At 44.1% G+C, this 14330-nt stretch overlaps 2 protein-coding genes across 2 annotated transcripts in view; both read left to right on the forward strand.

Annotated features, from left to right (window-relative positions):
• The first annotated feature begins 872 nt into the window (after window positions 1-872).
• Window positions 873-13900, forward strand: elp6 (elongator acetyltransferase complex subunit 6). The gene is made up of 7 exons (XM_083649607.1): window positions 873-1111; window positions 1289-1367; window positions 1547-1617; window positions 2401-2525; window positions 6081-6546; window positions 10684-10845; window positions 12760-13900. Exons 1-7 carry the CDS (start codon window positions 1058-1060, stop codon window positions 12883-12885), a joined length of 1083 nt encoding a protein of 360 aa, XP_083505733.1. The 5' UTR covers window positions 873-1057; the 3' UTR covers window positions 12886-13900.
• Window positions 13901-14105: 205 nt separating this feature from the next.
• The window catches only part of scap (SREBF chaperone), a 115114-nt gene continuing 114889 nt past the window's right edge, over window positions 14106-14330 (forward strand). Inside the window, exon 1 of the mRNA XM_083634307.1 lies at window positions 14106-14243. The gene's annotated coding sequence lies outside the window, so the exon portion shown is untranslated. The remainder of the gene's footprint in view (window positions 14244-14330) is intronic.

Here is a 14330-nt window from a genome sequence, read left to right on the forward strand (position 1 = left end):
CAGCGCCAGTGCGTATGGGTCTGTAAGACATGTCCCATTAAACAACGTTAATTTCGATGCATAACATTGCTTATCACCAGGCGATAAGCTGTGGTAGTAAGCCGAGAACTGCATTTTAAAACTAAAATATAACTGTGTGTTGCAGATGGGCATAGAGCAGTCCTGACAGCGGGGCTTTGACAGAGTTTTCGCTGTCTGTCTATGCAAAGCTTACTGCTTTCTGCCTACACGTTGCGCGCGCAGCTTGCTTTGTTGTCATTGTGACGTAGGCGTATAAGGGGTCTATACTCACAAACTGGACTAATGACAAATTATTCATTAGTTTACGAGTAACTACTACATTATTTGTGTAGTTATTGTAAAGTGTACGTTAATGTAAGTTTATTTCTCCAAGTCACACACTCATAAACTGAGTTTGAGAATGAGCCTCCCCGATTCTTGCCCGAATCACGAATCAGCGTGACATGCCACCCGTAACTGCAGCAGTTAAAGTTGTGCAAAAAATAAGTTAATATCTCAACAACTATAGCCTACAACACATCGATTATATTTTTGACATTCTGAGTGAGAGCAGAAGTAGAGAGGGTCTGATGTAGGCTATAATATGCTGTGTTAAAGTTGTGTGAACTGTCGCAGTTTTTAAAATGAAGTTAATTTAATATCCAATACTATGACAAAAACGGCATGCATTAATTAGCCTACATATCGGCACCAAGGGATAAACGAAGGCGTGCTTATGTGGTGTTTTATTTGTAGGCTAGCCGAGTGCATTACGTTTCATTCACGGTACCCGGAAATAGGTGCAGAGTGTGACCTCTTACTTTTTACCCTCTCTCTGGTGCTAGCATGCTATCTGGCGTTAGCGTAGCAGCGGTAGAGAGAAATAAAACAAGCTGTCAAGTAATGGATTGCAAGTGCAACATCAATAATGTCTACACTTTGCTACAATTCAGTTACATTTACAAGAGACTGAGAAGAAGCTCAGATTGAAAGTAGCCTACTTCCTTTGTGTTGGTGTTTTGTCTCGCTTGCAAACAGTTTAACGTTAGCTAACGTCATGTTTCCAGAGCTCAACAGTATCCTGAACACCAGTCCTGACAGCTTCACACAGGTGACACACTGTCGACAGCTACCTTGGTGTTTTGCATTCTATATATTGTTACATCATGACACTTCTGGTAGCTGGTTTGTTTGTGAATTTTGCTGTGTATTTGCGGTGAGATTTTGTTCTTGTGACAAGTCTCATTATGAAACGGAAAGTTATGTAGCCTAATGTAATGTTTTGCAGGGAGAGTTTATCCTGGTGTCTGACAGACGGAGTGATGCGTCTTTCCTTATTCACCACTTCCTCTCTTTTTATCTGCGAGGTGAGTTGTATTTGGCAGTGTATTTCCTAATACTAAAGGTTAGGTGTGTGTTTTTACTTGTGAAATTCTGGCCACACAGAAACAAAAATCAGCTTCTCCACTTTGCCTTAACAGCGAGGTTGCTCCGTAAACATCTGCATCTAATGGCATCATTTTTCCACATCATTTCTGCATTGCAGCGCGCTGCAGGGTGTGCTTCCTGGGTCTGGCGCAGTCCTTCAGCCACTACAGTGCAGTCAGTCAGAGACTGGTGAGTCTGTCATCATGCCGTGTTGCATTGCTTCATTTACATGCATGAAGAGGTGAGACACTCTGTAGGAGAGTTCTGTTACAAGTGACTTTTTTCAACTCCAGTACGCTCAGTAAAATATTGATGAATCTCCCTAGCAGTCATCCCTCTGGCATTGTGTTTCTCAGATATTAGTTCTGATACCCAATTGGAGCACACAATCACTGGCCATTTGTGGGCGGCTGTGGCTTTTGGCAAAACACTGAACCCCAAATTGCTCCCGATGGCTGTGCCAGCACCCTGTGTGGCAGCTTGCTGCCTTCGGTCTGTGAATGGGTGAATGTAGACACATTGTAAAGCACTTTGGATAAAAGCACTATATAAATGCAGTCCATTTGCCATTTAGTCAGGCCTTGCTCACAGAGTTGGCATGCCATGCAGCCTCACCTCTCTCCCGAGAGGGCTTTCATAGTCCACTTCCCTGGCTGATTCCAACTTCGCTCAGGTGTGCTCCATCAGTAGCTAAGGAATGGAGCTCTCCATGGTGCTGAACCCGTGTTCACTCATTTTGGCCCCAATTACCTAATTCTAAAATCCAGCCCTGTCACCGTCTGATTGGGGAATGCTGACAGGGCAAGTCGGCCAACGGTGTCCAAGGGAACAGACATACAGTACATACATTAGTAGGTGCTCATTTATGGGTAAGATGTGTACATCTCAAATGATGGCAAGAAATGTAACTGTGTGTGTGTGTGTGTCTGTGTGTGTGTGTGTGTGTGTGTGTGTGTGTGTGTGTCCGTCCAGGGTGTGAGTCTGGCCCAGGCAAAGGAAAAAGGCCAGCTGGTATTCCTCGAGGGACTGAAGGATTCGTTGTCCTTTCTGCTTCCTACGGAATCCAATACAGAAAGTCAAGCACTGGACTTCCTAAGGTACCAGTGCTTCATCTGTGTTTTGTGTTTTGTTTGTCTTATGTCTATCTTTTTAGCTACTTTGTATTTTTTCTTACCTGCACGAACAAAGAAGATAGTCATCTTGCTCTTACTAACTATGCCATAACATTCTATAGATGAACTTCACAGCAACAAATGACAAGATATGCGAGAAAACCACAGAAAACATGTGGTCCTATTTATATTGGGACAGTACAATATATTTTCACACTTTTCCAAAGTTTCCTGTCACAGCCACAATCGCTCCCAGGTTTCAAGAGGCTCATTTCACAGCAACTGTTTGAGGTGGTAAAGCAGGAAATAACACAGGTGTAATCATTAGCATTAGGGCACCTGGCACTGGAACACCTAGGCCGTTTCTCAATACCAACAATGCATTCTTGTTCTTGGGGAGAACGTTCTTGTTAGTCGTTCTTGGAAGAATGAACTTGCTAGGTCACAAGCACACATGACGCTGTTGGCAGTTTGAGACGATGCGTTCTTGAGGGTATTGCCCAATACCAGTGCAGAGGCCGCCTGCAGTACTACACAAATAAAAAGCTCAGCTGATGTAGATGCAGCCAATTGTGCTCTGGAACTTTTTGCCATTTTTCACCATAAATGTTCGTAAAGTGGCACTTATTGAAACCTACGGTACTACCCTGCTTGTAGGCATCAAAAGTCATCAGAAATTAATTTAGTGATGAAATAAAACTTTAAATTGTAAAAAACTTTCCGGAGCTTATGGCGTCTTCTCTGCTGCGTTCTGCCTCTGCTTATGCCGAAATGCATGCTGGGATATCTGCCTTGCCAAGTTGACACAAGTCACCAACCAGAGCATCCTCGGTAAAGTGGGCGTGTCGAGAACACATCCGGGAATTTTAAGCGTTCTTGGCGAAATGTGAACTATTGGAACAGTACTTGGGCTGCGACTGATGACGTTTCACAAGAACACAAGAACACAAGAACACACAAGAACACAAGAACACACAAGAACGCAAGAACACACAAGAACGCAAGAACACACAAGAACGCAAGAACACACAAGAACACACAAGAACACACAAGAACACAAGAACACACAAGAACACACAAGAACGCTTATTGAGAAACGGCCCTAAACTGAATGGAAGCATAATTAATGGTATCGGCATACAGCTGCTTTACTTCCTGCTTTTACCACCTCAAAAGGGTTGCTGTGAAATGGGTCCCTAGTTAACATTAACATCAAGGCACTGGTTGTCGAGGACTTCCAGTGAACGCTGATCCGTGATGGTATTGTTAAAAGGCTGTCAATACTGTAAAGGGGCCAAGCTTAGCTTAAAGGAGGACTTACCTCCAAAACACTTTTTTTCAGCTTTTAACCAATATATATGACTTTGGGGGTGATGTGTGAAGAATTCTGGTCAAAATTTCCACATTTGACACCAAACTGTTGCCATTTTACCATTTGTATCATTTTTCAGCAGCATACCTGGCATAAGCGCCCTCTTAGGGTCGAACACTGCTTTTTTTTTTTTCTCAAATGAATGGGATATTTGACACGTCGTGACGTCACGGTGACCCAAAGACTATGGGATTTCAAGATAATTACTCCCCTACCCCCCCTGTACCCTTTCGGCTCCTCAGAACTCCAAGCCTATTCCTATTGAAGTTTGCTCTTAAAATACTGAACCAAACGTCGTCAAAGTTGGCACATGTCTTAATTATAGTTAGTTTCCCGCTGAATGTGTCACTACTTTATTAATATCTTACCTGGATAAGCTCGAATGATGATGTATATATTATCAGTCCGAGTTGGAAGCAGCTGTCTCCAGCCCAGGCAGGCGGGAGAGAGTCGTACTGTAAAACCTCATGCACTAGCTCCAAGCTCCGGGGGCGCGCGCAGGATTGGGTTTGACCGTTTGATCAAGCAAGTAGCTCATGTGCTCTTAAAATACTGAACACCACGTTGTCATATTTGACATATGTCTTCATTGTAGACAGTTTATCGCTGAATGTGTCATTACATTATAAATATCTTACCTGGATAAGCTCTAATTATGTTGTTTATATTATCAGTCCGACTTGGAAGCACTTTCTCTCGGCCAGTCAAGAGAGTCTGCACTCTCATGCACCCGCGGGAGCGCGCACAGCAGACAGACTGTGAATGGGCGGAGGAGGAGGAGGAGAGATCCGACAGGCTACTCAGCTACTGTGCCCGTCTGTGAAAAGCGTCCTGTCCAGTCGCACCTTCGCAAAAAGATGCGGGATTCCCTCAATCGCACAAAGAAAAATCGCACACCAGCTATTTCTGTCTGTGTTTGTTTGTTGCTCCGTGAGGTTACAGAGCGCCCCATGCATGGAGGAGCCAGGCTGTTTCGCCAGCCAGGGCGCAGCCTGCAACTGCGCTGAGAGGAAAACTTTTGCACAACTTTTAACAAGAATCACGAAAAGCCCCAAAACGCAAATTAAAAACAGATTTCATTGCGCGGTTTATCGCTAGTTGTACGAGGGAATGACGTGGAGAAATCTCGCATTATGTTACCCCAGAGCGGGGGGTTTCTCCTATTGTGCGGTGATGCTGTAAAGAGCCCATGTCACTTTGCTCTCTTAACGTAGATTTGACACCTGCCATAGAGATACATGCAGAAAAATAATTACATTTCTAGTTCGCCACTGAATTACCAAATTGATATAACTTTCAACCATTTTCAGATTTTCTGTTTCCATACAGACCAACAGCGTTGGCTAGTTGTTGATATTTATAAAGATATTGCCCCTCTCAAATAAATTATTTTTGAGGCAGTAGGCAAACTGTAATGGCGTCGATTTCCGAAAAAGAATCTTGACTTGAACACAGCCAAAGAGTCCAGTATAGACAAGAGCATATGTCATTTCTTGGTTTTTTCCATAGGTATTTTCAAATCACTGTTCTAATACATATCTAGGGGGTAAGTCCTCCTTTAAAGCAGCTTGCCTTGGAGGGTTAGCTTAGCTTAGCTGATGTCTCTGATCATCTCTGGCCGGCCTTCTCTTGTTGTTCACGACTGCTCTGTTGCAACAAACACTCTCCTGGTCAGTTTGGACGTACAACACAATAACAGTAGACAAAAACAAAAGAAGCCTACAAACAGATACACTGTAACACATTAGCGCTTCGGTTGTCGTAGCACACTGTCCATCTTCAGTATTTACCAACATTAGAGGGAAGAGGGCGAACTCTGACCCGGAAGCCTCTATATTATAGAGGCAAAAAAAAAAAATCTGGGCAATTATTATTTATTTTTTTCAAAAATCCGTGGCGGGCCAAAACAAACAGACTTGGCCCGCGGGCCCCAAATTGGGCACCACTGCTCTATAAGGACTCCAGTAGTCACGTCAATGAACCTAAGCTTCACCCACTTTTGATCGAAAGCCACCATTACCTTACATTGAGCGATGTGACCGTGACATTCCCAACACCTAATTCAACCCCCCCTCAGACTCGTGCATGCCATGAACTCTGTAATGTAATCATAAGACACCTTCATCAATCTTGACACCTTGTTGCCTTTCTCCTCACTCTGTTTTCAGGGATCCTGCTGGTGGCCTGCGGAGTCTCTATGAGTTTGTCCGGGCCAGTGTGAGTGGCCCTGGGGCCAGTGTGAGCGGTCCTGGGGCCAGTGTGAGCGGTCCTGGGGCCAGTGTGAGCGGTGTGAGCGGTCCTGGGGCCAGTGTGAGCGGTCCTGGGGCCAGTGTGATTGGTCCTGGGGCCAGTGTGAGCGGTGTGAGCGGTCCTGGGGCCAGTGTGAGCGGTCCTGGGGCCAGTGAGAGTGGTCCTGGGGCCAGTGTGAGTAGTCCTGGGGCCAGTGTGAGTGGTCCTGGGGCCAGGGTGAGTGACTCTGGGGCCAGGGAGGGGGAGGATGGCGGTCTGGAGGAGTGGGGACCCCCGGTGCTGCTGGTGGATGACCTTAGTGTGCTGCTCAGTCTGGGCGTGAGCGTCGGAGCGGCGCTGGACTTCAGCCACTACTGCAGAGCCTCCGTCTGCTCCCAGCTGCAGGTTGGATTCCCTCTTATCTAATCGTTTAAAGCTGCAGTATGCAACATTTTCAACATTAATATAACAATAAAATCAGTCAGTCACTATCTGTCTGTCTGATCATGATTGTATATGTCTAAATCACAAATTCCCATTGAAAAACACAGTGAACATCAGCATTTCTTTTTCTTCTCTTTCTTTTTTTGCTGCGACCAGCTGCTGTTAAAAGGAATTGTTCATCCCCCCCAAAAAACAACAACAACAAAACAATTCTGTCATAACCTATTCACCCTCATGCCAAATGAAACACAGGTGAAATGTGTTAGTCCATATAACACACAGGGAGGTTAGGTTAAGTTTATTTGATATGGACATCACAGAGCATTGGAGATGTAACATACATGTATGCACAGTAACCAGATACACGGTGTTAAGTGTATATAGCGGAACGCTAATTTTCAACACCTGTCCACAGGTGACTCCTACACCAAAACACAACCCAAAAGGACATACCCAAAAAGAAGCTAAATCTAATATAAACAAGGCTAGGTCGAAACCTAGCTATGGCCAGCGGGGAAGCAACCACCCCGGCTTGCGCTGCGGGGGACGGGAGTTACGCTACGGGCCGGGGAGAACTGTCATTTCTTTTATCATTGCATGTCTACCATTTAAAAAGACTACCGGTACTATAAAAAAATAAATATTTTTTAGCTTTTATTTTTGTTTTTGCTGAAGGCGAAATGTTTTATGGTCAGTCACGATTCTCTGTAAGACTGGTTGGCTTGGTTCAAGCCTTAAAACTCGTTATATAAGGATTTTTCGAAATGTCTATGGAGAAAACGAAAGAGGAATTCACTTCTGGGGCTATGTCACACAGCCACCAGCACTTAGCATTAGCGTTAGCTTGTGAGCTGCTAGCTGTGACTTCATCTGTTACTGCAGTCAAACAATGTTAGCTACATAAGTGTAACCGTTCAAGTGAATTTATGTCATATTCACGATAAACACAAGCCCTCTTGCATGCAGCAACACACACCGTTTTAATGTTACTTTTAGTAGCGTAGAGTGAGTATTGATAAGAAGAGACAACTAGTCCATTGCTCCATTGCAACAGCGCACAAGAGACCGGCCATTTTGTGGCGCAACAATCCTCTATTGTCCCGTAACCGTTGTTTTCCGCACCACAATGGCCGCGCTGCTGTTGTAAATGGTCGCTTCTTTCCTTCAATACTCTTTGTTACTGTTCGACGGTACACGCATCAGAACGCGATACTAAAACACACGTCCAACCATAACTAGATGGTCGCACAGTCCCTAAAACAGAAACAAGACGTAACGATAGTTAAGGATCATGATTAAACTCACCTAGGACTAGGTGAGGAAAAGCCAGAAGTGTTCTGCACTGCCTGCATCAGTAAAGTTCCCACAACGAACATGTGTCTTTTTGTTGTCTGCGTTCCCTCGGTCTTGTGAATAAAATCTGTGGTTCCTCCATGTTTTCAGATGAAGTGGCCGGACTGCACTCGTCTCGCAGATAAAGTTTCAATCATTTTAATCCACGCAGACTGTCCTCAGTGACTCTCCATGTTGTCACTTGTAAACAGAGCTTTGCACCCCGCCCCCATGTAACACGCTGGATTCTATTGATGTGGCTCATTGGCCGAAACTTGAAACAATAGCAGACATTAGCCAGTGAAACGCCGCAGGCAAATGAATACCAGCCGTGTCCAGAGAGAAGTAATTTCTCTCTCAGAGTCAGTTTTTTATCTTACAAAATTTACCTATTTACTGATTCTAAAACGACTCCATTTTATGTGGAATGGATAGTCCTTCCTCTTCTTTGTACTCACAGAAAAAAACGAAAAAAAACTTTTTTCACAAAACAACCTTTCACCTCAAATTGCGCGATTTCAACCTGGCGAGTTTGTAGTGAAAAAACCAGCCCGTGTCACAGTGTTACAATTAAATTAAATTAAAACTGAATTAAAGTTCAATGTAATGCATTGACCCTGTTTTTATATCACCCTTGATCATTCTCATGAGTCTTTTATCTTTTTTTTAGATTTCCCTATAGGCTACATACGTGCACTGCCACGAGTAGCAGCAGCGTTATAAACCACAGGGCCAGACTATATTAAAAACATAAACACACATGGCGTCTTTCATTCAGGCTAGCAAGCAAAACTGCTGTCTGTCTGATCCACTGAGTCTCACCACAGACTGTAGAAAGAGATGCAGGATAGCTAAGCGAATGTGATTGGATGAACATTTGACGCTAGGCCAATCAGAGGCAGAGAGGGGCGGGTCATGCCTTCGCCTAGCCTTCGCCATCATGGGAAAAAAAATATCGCCAACAGGAGTGGACCTGATTAACTGAGTACCGCAGCTCCCACCCAAAGGCTTCATCTGATTGGCGTGCAACAGACATCACTCAACAGGAGTGGACCTGATTGGCTGAGTCCCGCAGCTCCCACCCAAAGGCTGAAAGGCTTCCTCTGATTGGTGTGGACAGAAGAACTCTCTTCAACATTGTCGTCAACAGTGCTGGCGACACGGCCATTTGTAGTGGCCAGCTACTCGCGTCGCTGGTCAAAAACCACAAGAGTAGAGCTATACATACAAATGTATTGACTAGAAAGTCACTACAGAAAATCACTAAAATGAGAGGACATACTCAAAAAGAAACATAATCAAATATAAAACCACACGAGCAAAGCTATACAAATATTCAACGATGTACATACAATACAGTACGCACAATGTCCACACGATGTACACACAATACAGACATAATACACAGAGTACCACCAGAGGTCTACAAGGGTATTAAGTGTGAGAACACAGTTGTTTCTCTTTTAACCATGCAGTCCTGGATTGCTTTAAAAATGATCGAGCTCTGAAGCAGAGAGTTCCCGACACTTGACGCAGTCAGTGATACAAATTGGGTACACAAAACATCATTTAGAACACTATTGCAGAGAGAGACAATCGCGTCAACAAACGGTCCACTGCGTAAACCGGAAACGGAAACGGGCGGCAAGCACAACTTCACAAAGCACAAAGCAAGGTGGCCAGCACAACTTCATATCAGCCTTCTCCAAAACAACTGACGTCACCTGAAGGGCCCTGTTCTTTAGAGTTCCAAAACAAAAAACAGACGAATCACACTGTGAATAGAAAGACCTGCACGCCATTATTTGTTGCACAACAATCAGCTCTACGGTAGTTCAGATTTGCAGTACAGTACATTATGGTGTCAATATAAATCCATTTCTCATAAACATGAGCCTTACTTTAAAAACATAAATGTTGTGAGAGTTTAACTTCATCTGTAGTCATGGACCCTGAGCCGCGCACATCACTGGCAACATCCCTGTGTGTTATGTGGACAAACATGACCTGTGTTTCAAACTGGCAGGAGAGTGAGTAGATCATGATGACAGAAGGTTAAGTTTTGGGTGAACCACTCATTTAAGTCACTCTCCGCCAGATGGTCGGTCTGTCGGTCACAGAAAGTTACCCAGTGTGCTGTTACAGACTGCAGTGTGCTGTTACAGACTGCAGTGTGCCGTTACAGACTGCAGTGTGCCGTTACAGACTGCAGTGTGCCGTTACAGACTGCAGTGTGCCGTTACAGACTGCAGTGTGCTGTTACAGACTGCAGTGTGCTGTTACAGACTGCAGTGTGCTGTTACAGACCGCAGTGTGCTGTTACAGACTGCAGTGTGCTGTTACAGACTGCAGTGTGCTGTTACAGACTGCAGTGTACTGTTACAGACTGCAGTGTGCTGTTACAGACTGCACCCGCATCAGTCAACATACCAGCCTCCTTTACCAGCAGTTGGTTATTTTCCCTGTAGAAATGACGTCAGTTGAACTAATCAGTCAGATAACAGAGTTCTTCTGTGCACATGGGTTGCTGTATGTTCTGTAATGTGTACAGGTAAAACTGAAGGTGTTGATATTTCTAGCTGTAATTTGATTTAACTGAAATCAAATTAAATATTAAATATTGGCCCCACACTTATTTTCACCTTTGCCTCACTGTTCTTGGATATGCATGTGATGTGGAATAATCTCCCTGTGTAAAGCTCACACAGATAAGGTGAAACTCTTCACCCATGCATACAGTATATTGTAACCATGACTTGATGGCAGGGGAACATGGTGATGCTGGTGCGCTGTGAGGGCGAGGAAGAGGAGGAGGACGCGGATGAGGAAGGCCCAGAGAGGCTCCTGAAGGGCCTGGCCCACCAGTGCAGCCTCACACTCCAAGTCCAGGGCCTACCCACCGGCTACTGCAGGGACATCCACGGACAGGTGTGTGTATGTGTGTGTGTGTGTGTGTGGTACGTGTGTGTGGTATGTGTGTGTGGTATGTGTGTGTGGTATGTGTGTGTGTGGTACAAGTACATACGTAGAGAATAAAATGTTACATACCACAAGGACGAGGCACAGTTGGCTAGAAAGCGCTCTGTTTCGAGTCTTGATAATTACTACAAAGATGAAAATGTGCAAAAAAGTACTGTAATACGCTTCAATTACTTAAAAACTAATTTATCATACAGTATCACAAGACTTTTCTTAAAAAGTGATAAAATGCTGGTTTAGAAACTCTAAGAATAGTTTTAAACAACAAACAGAAATCCAAAATAACATCTAAAATCAATAAAGTCCGATAAATGATACTGGTCTGCATCCTTTTTATGCCTCCGCCGGCGATAGCCAGGCCGGAGGCATTATGGATTCGGGTTGTCCGTCCGTTCGATGTTCGTTAACGCGATATCTGAGGAACGCCTTGACGGAATCTAATCAAATTAGCCTCAAATGTCGACTTGGACTCAAGGATGAACTGATTAGATTTTGGTGGTCATAGGTCAAAGTTCAAAGTCACACAAACGCCATTCCCAAGTTCGTTAAGGCGATATCTCAGGAACGGCTTGACGGAAGTTCTTCCAATTCGGCTCAAACGTCGACTTGGACGCAAGGATGAACTGATTAAATTTTGGTGGTCAAAGGTCAAGGTCACTGACCTCTCAAATGCCATTTTCAAGCTTGTTAATGCGATATATCAGGATTGCCTTCATGGAATTTCTTCGAATTTGCCTCAAACGTCCACTTGGACTCAACGATGAACTGATTAGATTTTGGTGGTCAAAGTTCAAGGTCACTGTGACCTCACGACCGTTCATTCCATGCTTGTTAACGTGATATCTCAGGAACGGCTTGATGGAATTTCTTCAATTTGGCTCAAACGTCGACTTGGACTCAAGGATGAACTGATTACATTGTGGTGGTCAAAGGTCAAGGTCACTGTGACCTCACGAACACCATTTTCAAGCTCGGTAACACCATATCTCAGTAACACCTTAACGAAATTTCTTCACATTTGGCTCAAACGTCAAAGTCTGGACAGACATGCATGTCGACTGCTCACTTGTTGGCAGAGGCATATATCTGTGGTGCGGTCGTTCTAGTTTAACTCAGTCATCAACATGAATATGAAACTTATTAGAGGACTTCTTGTTTTGGGGGAAATAAAACCGGTAATAAATATTAGTGGCGATGTCATAACGGCTTTTGTTTTTTCCTGCGATATATAATTTAGAAATACCGGTTATTGTCCCATCCCTATTGCCCCCTTTTTTTGCTCATACTTCCCTATTTGAGTGTGTATGTCTTGGTGAAATTGGCATATCACTAACTTGAAAAGGGACACAGTATCTAGTAACACACATGGTACAAAGTCAGCAGGAGCTTGCATCTTACACATACATGAGCAGATTATAAGTAAATGAGCAAACCTACGTATGTGTCCGTTTCATTTTCCTCAGACACCGTATGCCTGACAGCATTCATGTTTGGCATGGCTACCGGGCCGGCAGGGGTCCCGAGCAGACTGTGACGAGGCCAGATTTTTTTATTGGGTCATTATGGCCGACTACATGGGAAAAAATGACTAATCAGTGGCCAAACACAAGTTCAGCACCATTCGTTAGCTTCTGGTGGAGCACACCTGAGCGGAGTTGGAATCAGCCAGGGCAGCAGACTATGAAATCCATCTGGGGAGAGGAGAGGCTGCATGCCAACTCTGAGCGAGGCCTGACAAAATGGTCAATTAGTGATTGTGTGCTCCAATGGTATCAGAACTAGTACATATAAATGGTCAATACATATAACAAGATGCTGAAATTCTGCAGTAAAATGTCTGTATATATATTTCTTCATCTCCAGGTGGAAGTATGTTGGAGGAGGAGGCAAGGTGACAGGCGCCAGGCGCAGAAGAAACTCTTCCAGTATAAGGTCCATGATAAAGGAGCCTCCTTCTTTGCCCGCGGGACATCCAGCGCTGTCCTCTAGTCGCACCACTCTACTTCCTCATTCCTCTTTTGCCAGCAGCTGACCCCTCTGGGCTGGAAGCGAACTTTCACCACTGTTCATGATGGCTGGCTTCAGTGTTTTCTGACACAAATATTAGTGTAATACTATTGGACATCCAAATGATGTTTTGTTTCCTGCCAAAGTGTCTCCAGCTTGTCTGCTGAAGTTGGAACTACAGCCATAATTGGTTGGCTGGATGAGTCAATATGGACGGAGCCCCGGCTTAAGGGGACATGGGTCAAAGAAATAAAAATGAATAAAAAATCAATTACATTTCTGGTGTGCACCATTGACTGTATATTATAATTAGGTCTGTGGTTCACATCAGAAACAATCGAGAAATTAGAAACTATCTGGTTCAAGTTCAAGTAGTTTATTTGTCATATGTATAATACAATGTATAAATACAATGAAATTCTTTATGCTCTGAGCACCCTCAGCCTTACATACACAAGGACATGGTCGCAAAGACCGACAGAAAAAGGGTGTAGACCTAGTACATAACTATGTAGGCTACACGTGAATACAGACATGTCTGTACACAGTGCGTGTAGACATAACACAAACCACGATACAGTACAATACAATAATGGTGCACAACAAAGTGACAGTGCGTTGCAGTGTGTGTGAGTCAACTGTTCAGCAGCCTGACTGCCTGAGGGAAAAAACTGTTACTGAGATGGGTGGTGTGTGATTTGATGCCCCGATAGCGTTTTTTTGGAAGGGAGGAGTGAGAACAGGGTATGAGCGGGGTGGCTGGTGTCTTTGATAATGTGTGCGCACCAGATAGCTTCTTATAAGTTTACTTATTTTTTATTTTATTTTTGTGCCCATGCCTTCATAGGTGCTCTGTAATACATGTCATTTTTTCCTCTCCCCACAACAGTGGAGCAGTTTTTCCACAGACTGAGATTGAATTAAGCCCAGGAGACTTTGACATAATGACCAATAAATGTCACATGCAATCGTCTTACCACTGAAAGACGTTATTAGATCACTAAGTTTTGGTGGATGAATAAAAGGGAACTGAAATACAGTAGTGTGGTATGATAGTGTGAAATGTTTTTTGAATATCTCAGTTTGAACACTAGATGTCGCCGTATCTCTTGTACCGGTGAAGGGTGAGAGGTCGGAGTGGAGAGGTCTCACAGTGGGATTTGACAACCAGTAACCCTGCTGCTACTGTCAGCCAGCCAAAACCCGAGGTATTTAGATTATTTGATTCAAATACGGCGGTTGCTCTTGCTCTTCGGTTTACCCAGGCGGGCGACGACGACACGACAACAGCAACAACAACACTTTGGGATCTCTGTGTGAACCAAGTGAAATTTGTCCAGGCAAGTGTGTGTGTGTGTGTACCTACACAGCTCCCTAATAGCTAGCTAACGCGCTAGCATTATTAGCTGCATAGCAAAGTTAGCTCC

This window comes from Poromitra crassiceps, assembly GCF_964638095.1.
Source record: "Poromitra crassiceps genome assembly, chromosome: 1".
Classification (NCBI taxonomy): Eukaryota; Metazoa; Chordata; class Actinopteri; order Beryciformes; family Melamphaidae; genus Poromitra; species Poromitra crassiceps.

Coding starts and splice junctions, on each gene's coding strand:
- elp6 (XM_083649607.1), top strand. CDS start 1,058: ATGTTTCCAGAGCTCAACAGTATCCTGAACACCAGTCCTGACAGCTTC. Junction 1,368..1,546: donor CCTCTCTTTTTATCTGCGAG/GTGAGTTGTATT, acceptor TCTGCATTGCAG/CGCGCTGCAGGGTGTGCTTC. Junction 10,846..12,759: donor GCAGGGACATCCACGGACAG/GTGTGTGTATGT, acceptor CTTCATCTCCAG/GTGGAAGTATGTTGGAGGAG.